Raw genomic sequence first — 9,565 nt, 5'->3', positions numbered from 1 at the left:
ATAACTTGAAAAACCTCAGAGAGAGAGAGAGAGGGGAGGAGGGACATTTGAACGGATGAATAACCAATGTTGTTTTATTATACTCTGTGGCACCTTTTTATTGTACTATCTACACAATTTATTCAATGAAATGTTTTCGTTGTATATTATGACTAAAAATGACTCTTTCTTGCCATATATATAAACGAAAAGGACCTGACTGTCTGTCACCCTACCAGTGACTTTGCTGATTGCATGGAAGTCTCGCGTTGTCTCGCGTTATGTTCTCTCCACCCCCACCACCATCAGCCCCTCCTCTCCGCTCTTTCCGTCGTCTGTATCTCCCTTCTTTCTCTCTCTGGAACACATGAGATTCTCCTCCCGAAACCTGAACCGCAGCAGCAGAGGCATCGACCCCCCTCCCCACACGCACACACATCATGGCTACAATCGTAACCTCGACCAGGTTTACGGACGAGTATCAGCTTTACGAAGAGCTGGGAAAGTAAGTGCGCGCAACATTGTAGCAGTGTGACGTCATCGGCGCAAGTTACTCTTGTTTGTTTCGTTCCATTCTTTTATTTGGATGTTGACAGCAGGGGAAACGACTTGCTAAGAGACTCGTAAACCTCTCCGAAAGCCACGCACAGGGGGCTTGATCGGATCAAGACAGCACTACGCTACAGCCCTCGGTTCTGGACTTGATCCGATCAAGCCCCCTGTGCGGATCTAAGCTTTAGGCGTTTTAAATGTCAGGTTTGAAGGGCTGTAGTGGTTTTGAGTAATGTATATGTAAGCGTAGAATGTTGAATATAGCATGCACTGTGTTTTGTGTTCACGCCTTGTTTTATTTTAAGGGCTTGCTGATGGGCAGGAAGGTTTCCTCGTCACTTTGGGTATTTGGCTGCCACTTTTCATGGCATTAACATTGTGGATTGTTTTATGCTTGTAACCAGAGGTTTAATAATTTTCTTCTGCGGCTGCTTAAAATGATTGCAGAGCAGTGCACTATGTAGTGCACTAAAGAATATGTAGCTGTATACTTGATATTACAATAAAATATTGAATGTGTCGCACACACAGTTAATCACACTTAAATATCTTAGGAGAGGAGCGATAAAGAGGGATTATAAAATCAATAAATGAGCAGTGACGCCTTTCTGAGAATTCAATCTCACTTTTGGAAAGAGCATTACAGCCTTCTAACATGCAGATGCGAGGTGCTCTTCACGCCGCCCGTTTTTCTAGAGGCAAATGTCATAATTGTAGTAGGCTACTAGATAGTGTTATGTTAAGTCATTTTTTTTCCATACATGAGCCAATTTGCTAATTCATACTTCTTTTTTTCATACTTAAATGTTTTGACGTCTCGCTATGACCGAATGACTCGTCTCGAATCTTTTCAATGAATCGGTCGAACCGGTTCACAAAATTGGTCTGAATGACTCGTTCACTAATCAGACTGAACCGGTCCGAGCGGCACTCGAGTCACTATAATGATTTTTAACATAATTTAATGTAAATGTAAATCATATTTAGATTACACATTACAATAAAAACCTTTATTTATAACAGGAATTGTTCACCCCAAAATGAAAATTCTGTCATCATTTACTCACCCTCAAACTGTTTGGTTACAAACATCCTTCAAAATATCTTCCTTTGTGTTCAGCAGAACAAAGACATTTATTCAGGTTTGGAACAACTTGAGAGCGAGTAAACTATCCCTTTAATAAACAGCAATATGATTCACATAAAGCATAAAATATGCTACGCCGGGTCTGGATCTATGCTTAAACCGGTTCTTTAAAACGAAGTATCAGACTTCTCATCAATAAATTATAATGGAACTGCTGTTACGTCATCTGTGACTGACAGCTCTTCCTTGTTTGCAAGAGTCAGGTGCGTCTTTTACTTTCAAGGGAAATCAAACTCTTGTGTTCTTCTGTGTATTTGCAGGGGTGCCTTCTCCGTGGTGCGGAGATGTGTGAAAAAATCCACTGGCCAGGAATATGCTGCTAAAATAATTAACACAAAGAAACTGTCAGCAAGAGGTAAGCTTTCGATTCAGCACTCTTCCAGTGTGTACAGTACAATGGGATAAAGGTGCTTTGTGTTTTATTTCGCTCTGCGTTCACTGAAGGGAAGAGAAAAGACATCGTCCTCTGAAGTTGTTCAGATCAAAGTGGGAGTTTTGTGGCTTTTATTCTACGTCTGTATATTTGAGGGCGTCTTTTTGGTTGCGCACTCGTAAAAGTTGACATACGGTAATTAACTTTATTGCAGATACACTTATTTAAGTCATCTGGGAAAACGGACCAGAAATATTGATGAATCATCCTGCATTCACAGGCGTATCCCAAAAAATTGTTGTCCAGTGAAATGCTTTGTAGAATGAGAACATCTCCTCCCCCTAATTCCACTGTCTTCTGACCAGCACTAGACAAATATAGTGTTAAGGCTGATTAAAATTGAATTTTTAGATTATTACATTGATTAGTTGGTTAACATAAGTAGTTATTTCACCAATTGTCAGTTCCAAAATCTACTGACAACCTTGTCAGTGGACCGGATACAAGTGTTTTAGTGAATTTTGAGTATATATATATATATATATATATAATATATACAACGTTTTTATTTTACTCAAAATTCATCGTCGAGTCACCAAGGGCAACATTTTTAATTTTCAGTTTAGTTTTAAGTTTAGGTTTTTCATGTAATATTTATATTTGAATGTATTTCAGCTTTATTTCAAATGGCAAAAAATTGTTTTAGTTAACACTGTTGAAAAAACAAGCAGTAAATCAGAATTCATGGCTGTGACGTCAACTAAAGGCTGTTGGCTATTCAAAAAAAGGACAAGCCCATTGGTATGCATGTCCTATCCTAACTTCCTGTTTCAATAGGAAATAGTCAAAATAGAAAAGAAAACTGAACTCAGTGGCTGTGTGTTGAACCCCGGCCTGCTGGAATGGTCGCAGTCCTTCAGATAGAGCCCAGTGTGTTCATGTTTCTGTAGAGGAAAAGCACGCAGAAGAGTTTGCCTCTGTCCAGCCCTGTTTTTCTCAGAACTTGAAGAGACGCATGAGAATACGTGCTGTGCCCTGCAGCACAAATCTGGCAAATGGTCCCACCTGCAGTTTTGCAATAACTTTGTGAACCTTTTTGTGCAAGCATGTGTTTATCAGTACCATGTGGTGTCACAGAACTTACATGCTTTGTTGTGCAGCTCCTGAAGACGAAAGCTGCTTTTGATTAGAGAGGGGGAAAAAAAGAGAGATGGCGCTTAAAAGGGGATTTTTTTGTAATTTCAGTTGAAGAATGGATTTGTCCAGGAACAGAAAGATGTAAGGTGTGTTTCAAGGCCCGTGGTGGTTACTATAGGATGCATTCATTGGCATGTGTTCGTTTCTCTCATTTGAATGTTCAGTTGCTGCCCTGATAAACGGGAAAACGTGTGGTATTATGGGAATGTCAGAAAGGCCAATAAGCTGAGTCATACACAAGAAAGATTCTGAGTCAATTCAGCTGATAGTAAACTTTTTTATTGGTGAGTAAAATAATGACTGTGTTAGAGCCAGGGTGAAGCTGTTATGAGCCATTGACGATCAATCAACATGTTCAGTGATTTGAATTTCGTAATGAAATAAGTATTTTTCTGCTTTAGCCGGTTGAGTTTTGGTCTGCTGCATTAAATCTAATTGTACCTGCCTCAGCAGGTTGGAGAAGCTTGTTTGTCATAACGGCGGAAGGTTAGTAAGTGAAGTGTCTTGTGCAGTACGTCTTTCCGCCTTCCTCGATTTGCTGATTTGCAGTTTTCCATGGAGCTAATGTGAATTTAAGTGGAGGAGAGCATGGACAGTGAGGGTCTTGTTTATGGCACAGCCATTTTCTTTGTTGAGTGCTTGTCTCCAGCAGCCCGGCCAATTAAGACTGGACCGTGCTTCAGCCGTCCGGGTAGCAGAGGAAGAGGGGCGTGACGGAATCCCTTTAACGGCTAATATGGAGATTCTGGAGGATGCCCAGGGAAAGGTGTGGTTCTTGTCATCGTGGTGCAACTCTATATTCAATTCATCCATGTCTCATTTGAGATGGATGATCGGTTTAATGTTCCCTCAACTTTCGCTGATGTGTGTGCATTTTAGTTCTAGTCCAATTTGAAGGGATGAGAATCTAATGATTCAATTGAATGCATTGATTCAGAATACACTTAATGATGTTTGTTCCTTAGCGATTCCATTAATTATTCCTTTCACTTTTGAGGAAGTGCCGGCTAAGTAATTGATCCTTTAAAGCATTTACTTCATTTGTTGTTATACATTTATAGACAAAAAATCCAAGTATACAATACTGGTTTTGAAATGTATATTTTGTGAAATATTGTGTATATTTTACAGTATTAGTGTTTTTTTACTGTATTTTGGATCAATTAAATGCTGCCTTAGTGAGCATAAGAGACTTTTTTCACAAGCATTAAAAATCTTCAGACTACACGATATCAGCCCGATTTTCACACGATCTGCTTGTCGTGGTGATTCGTAAACGACAGTGGCCGTCAGGATACTAGAATCAATAGTTTTATCAATTGTTTTATCCAGTGTTTCACAGTGGACGACAACAGACACAGTGTTTGTGACGCTTCACGATGTCACGACAGAAAGACAAGCATGCTTAATGTTTTTCCCGGCCCTCCATGACGGATATTGACCAACAGAAGCTCTTCCGCACACAGCTTTCAAACATGGCGACACGAAAGAGAGACGATGGTATTGGTGCTAACAGATCACTCTAAATTGTAATGTAGACGTGCATGTTTTTGTAAAGCTGCTTTGAAACAATATGTATTGTGTACTGTTTTAGCCTAAGAGTTTATCTGTAATTGACTTGTTCTTTGAAAAAAGAACCAAGAGTCAGTATAGAATCGGACAACTCTGCTTGTATGTTTGTTGTTGCATTCAACGGTTTGGACGAAACGATCTGCAAAGCAGTGTTATTTATTTACTGGCACCCAGTCTATCCCTCTAATTCAAACTGTTAGCTCACAACTACAGCATTATGCATCATTTAGTTTACTGTGACACTGAAGGAAATAAGAGAATGCAGACTTTTAAAAAAAACGCCAACAGAACTAAACATCATGAAAATCATTTAACTCCTAGTGTTTTTCCAAAAATGAACCTTTTTGTACTCTCCTAAAAGATGTATTAAAGTTGTGTTGCTGTAACGCTTCACTCATTGGCTGTTTTGACCAAGAGCTTGTTGCAGTAGCTAGGCAACCGCTTTGCTTGGGGTGTATTTGATTGGTTGCCTCAAACGAGGAGCCTCAAGACTTGTGTTGATGGTCTGAGTTGAGGATGAGAACGAATGAGAAGGGACAAAAATCTCTCATAATCCCTTACTGCCTGGTGCCCTGACGCGCACCACACGTCTGCAGAGAAGCAACACGTCAGCCTGACAGGGGCTTAGAGTAGACGAGTCTCACTCCGCACACCTACTGTCCAGATACGTGAAACAACCTGACAGCTTTTCAAAAACTGGGGTTGTTTTGGTTCATTCGTTTATAGTGACCTTGACACACAGAGACCCCGTGCCATATGCAGGAATCCCTCTCTTATTTGCCTAAATTAATATTTGTGCGATTAGCGCTCTGGCCAGGTCATATGACGACCTTATTAGCGGGTGGGGGAGGGTTTTACGAGCCAAGGAAATGTATGCTGTAATGACAGCAGCTGTGTGCGTAATGCTTGCAGCTTAGCTTATTCGGAAACACGAAGGTTGAATTGCTATAGAAATGGCAACAGAGGTCTGATAGACACGTGTACCCCCCTCACTCCGTTCATTTGAGAATTGGTAAAAAATGTAGGATTTTTTTTTTTCTGCTTGGCTGTGGTATCTGGTTTTGTAATGTATTATATAATAATTAATAATAACTCTTGGGAAAAAATAGTCAAAATGAAAATTTTGTATATTAAGATAAAAAATACAAAAGTTCAAAAGCTTTGGGTCAGTAAGATTGTTTTTGAAAGAAGTCTCTTTTGTTCACCAAGGCTGTATTTATTTGATAAAAAAAAACAAAAAAAAAAACATTTTTGTGAAATATTACGATTGAAAATAACTTATTTCAAGCAAAATAACAAGCATCATTACTCCTGTCTTCAGTGTCACACGATCCTTCACAAATCATTCTAATATGCTGATTTGCTCAAGAAACATTACATATTATCATCAATGTTGAAAGTGGTTGTACTGCTTAATAGTTTTGTGGAAACCATGATAACATTTTAAAAGAACAGCCATTTATTTAAAACCAAAATCTCTTTTAACATTATAAATGTCATTACTATCGTGTTATCAGTTCAATGCCTCTTTGCTGATTATTCATTTCTATAAAAAAGTAGTTTACATTATTTATATGAATGACGGTTTGGCATATATCTGACCTCTTCTCTCTTACCTTGCAAGGGGGATTGCTTTTGTATTGAGGTTAATCCACTTATTTAATTGTATTTCATGGGCTCAGACCAGAGGCGGGTTGCCATAACCATTTCTTACATTGTGCTTGTTTTTTTTGTCCACCATGTGGTCATAATTTCTGTCTTTGCAGACATATGTTGTTTAAACTTAACCTTAAACGGTTACGAAAGCGGCACAGGAGATTCAATCAGCTCCTCGGATCCAGTGGATTCAGTTTAAGCTGCTATTGAGAGGACTTAACCTCCCTAAGGCTGACTTGAGCCCAATGACTAGTTGCTTGTTTTGCTTGACAAAAACCGACATGGAGTCTGAATTACCTCCGAATTTTGTTGTGATACCCTGGATCAAAATGTCACAGTTCAGTTGTCGAAAGGGCCAAATGATTCCTGTCCTAGTGTTTGCACACACAAACGCACACCCACTATGCATATATGTTTTGTGTACACATGCATTATTCCTTTGAAATGGCTTAAAAGGGTGTGACCCCTGCAGTAAAATGATCAAATAGTCCTGTCTGAAGACTTGTCCTCTACTATGTGAATTGCTTTGCCTGCCCTCCAACATCATACTCTCCCTCTGACTGATCTGACTAGAAGCGTTATAACGCATTTTCATGTCGTGGGTCATTAAGATCACTGTCACTTATCCTGCATGCATCTTCTCGACTGCTCTCTCCCTAGCGCTTCATCATTGGCGTAGTCATTTCCAGCTGCCCTGTTCACATTTTTGCCATGCCGCTAGTTCCCCTAGACGAGAATGTTGGGCAAAACACAAATGAAGCTTGAAGTAGCACATGTACATTGCAGATAAAGCTTCTTTGTCTTCAGTACTTTGGTTCAGCGAATCTAAATCTCAAGTTTTTTTGAGATTTTCTCTTTTTTAAAATCTACTGACGGCCTTCTAAATGGATAACAAACCATGTTTAAATGTGAAATAAATGTTTATTTCAGCAATTTTGTGCATTCACTATCATTGTAGTGTGTATAGGATTGAGATCCAATAACCATTTCTTATTCATCATAACATGTGAATTTAAAAAATCGAATGAAACATTCGGTTCTTTTTAGTGAATCAGACATACATCTTACAGCTAATTGTGAGACTCAGTGTAGTTACTCGCTAGTTGATTATATGATGTATTCTATGTAGTTAAAGATATACGTTGTTGTTTTTTCAGTAGTTTAAAAAAAATATTTTTTTGTATCGTTTTTAGAGATGCACCAATTGATCGGCTGGTGACCGGAATTGGCCGATTTTCACGTGAACGGCCATGACCGGCGACCGGCCGGTCAGTCTGACATATGCCGATTTTATGCCGGTCAAATGCACTCGGGCGCCGCATGATTAACCTTTTGAGCGGTACAGTCTCATATATGGGATTTTTATTTCTGTGCCCCTGAGAGTACGGCGCCACATTTAGAATGTTCAGTGACGTCGCATAACTGCCAGATTCAAACTGTGCTTTCGCGCGTCCAGCGCTGTCATATATCACAACTAATAAGCAGTGTTTTCAACCTCATAATGTTTATTTTAGGTTTCAGATATTTAAATACACATAAGCACGAGTAAAACAATACATTTGGAGTTTGTAAAATACACACTGATGTCTGTGGAAGCAGCAATAACAATCTATTCAAATATAATTTGCCGACATGTGTTATTCATATCAGACAAACATAGTGGAAGTAACTATAAAGTTTAAAATATAGTTAAAAAAAGTTATAACTATAAAATATTCTTCTCAGTTCACCGGCCACTTTCTTGCATTTATTTCGGGAGAAACTGACGAATTCACGTGCTGTAAATAGGACAACATTGCGGCGCCCATCTCATGTTATAGATCAAGATTATTTAAAAAGGGTTTTAGGGCTGGGAAAAAAAACGATTTGATTTAAAAATCGATTTTTAGATTTTTTTTCTCCCATAATTAGATGGTTATATATATTATATGGTTTCATATTAACCATGTGTACAATACATACATTTTGCATTCGCCAAATCTTCCTTCAGGGTTTCCGTAGCACGCTCCCTGCAGCGCAGCCCTCGATGCTTAACGACATAAAGACTAGCATGTTTGATTTTTTTAACAGGGGGGAATCGAATCGAATCGTAAATCGAGTTTTTTATTTAAAAAATCACAGATTTTTTTTAGGGGAAAAAATCGCCCAGCTCTAGTTTTAAACGACCAAACACACTCACTCACACATATTTGAAAATCGGAATATCAGATAGGCTAGTTGATGACATGGTAAGCAAGTTTGTGAATATTTTGAATAAAAAAGGAAAAGCGAAATAAAATATACTAATATTTTAAACTTACACGTGAAAGGGTTAAAGAAAAGATCGAAAATAAATATTTGTGTGTGCTGTAAAGTGGTTAGAATTTTTTTTTATCGGAATCGGCTAAAATCGGTATCGGCAGGTCAAACTCAATGAAAAATCAGAATCGGCCTAGAAAATTGTAATCGCTGCATCTCTAATAGGTTTTCTACTAAACGTTTGCATTGAGTTCAGCTTCCTTGTGCGACCCATTTTTGTTGCATCCCTTTTGAGCCATGGGTCGTAACAAATGGGGGCTTGTCCGTTGCCATAATAAATGAAGAAAATGTTTTTGCATTTTGTCGTGATTTCAATATTTAATCAGATTTTAAAGGCAGGGTAGGTAGGACTTTATAAAAATAAAAGATCCAAATTTGTTAAAACTTTCTATATATATCAATACATAATTAAAATGTAAGTACTCTGAAAAAAAGAGTATAAAAATCAAGTGACTCTAGACCGTTTAATCTGTATTAAACACAGCTCATTATTTCGATTCGGGACGAATCAAAGGATTGGCTTAGGCGACTGTCACTCTCTCTCGCAACCATGGCAACCACCCTTTTGCCACGGGATCTGCCCACTTGCGCGCGCACGTTTGATTTGAGGAATTCAAGAGGCACGGAACCTAGGAATAGCAAAACAATGGCAGAGAAAGAGCAATCAAAATTCACATTACAGGCATGCAGTTAGCGAAGGCAAACAAGGCAAAAAAAGAAGACAGTACAAGAAAAGGTAATGAACAAAAAGTCTTTGGATAAACAAAGAAATAAAACGTGTGTCAATATCG

General features: G+C 38.6%; 1 protein-coding gene across 23 annotated transcripts in view; it reads left to right on the top strand.

Moving 5' to 3' along the window:
* Positions 1-277: 277 nt before the first annotated feature.
* Positions 278-9,565, top strand: part of camk2g1 (calcium/calmodulin-dependent protein kinase (CaM kinase) II gamma 1) — a 95,220-nt gene continuing 85,932 nt past the window's right edge. For 8 of the 23 annotated variants that reach the window (XM_084433873.1, XM_084433893.1, XM_084433889.1 and 5 more), the window contains exons 1-2: positions 286-484; positions 1,939-2,033. In XM_084433873.1, the coding sequence (XP_084289999.1) occupies positions 420-484; positions 1,939-2,033 (160 nt within the window). In that variant the 5' untranslated portion in view covers positions 286-419. Of the gene's footprint in view, positions 485-1,938; positions 2,034-9,565 lie in introns of all 23 variants that reach the window. The other 15 variants (XM_084433874.1, XM_084433877.1, XM_084433884.1 and 12 more) reach the window with 4 other exon arrangements.

The sequence above is a fragment of the Rutilus rutilus genome (genome assembly GCF_951802725.1).
Source record: "Rutilus rutilus genome assembly, chromosome: 16".
Classification (NCBI taxonomy): Eukaryota; Metazoa; Chordata; class Actinopteri; order Cypriniformes; family Leuciscidae; genus Rutilus; species Rutilus rutilus.
This window is presented reverse-complemented; position numbering and strand designations above follow the sequence as displayed.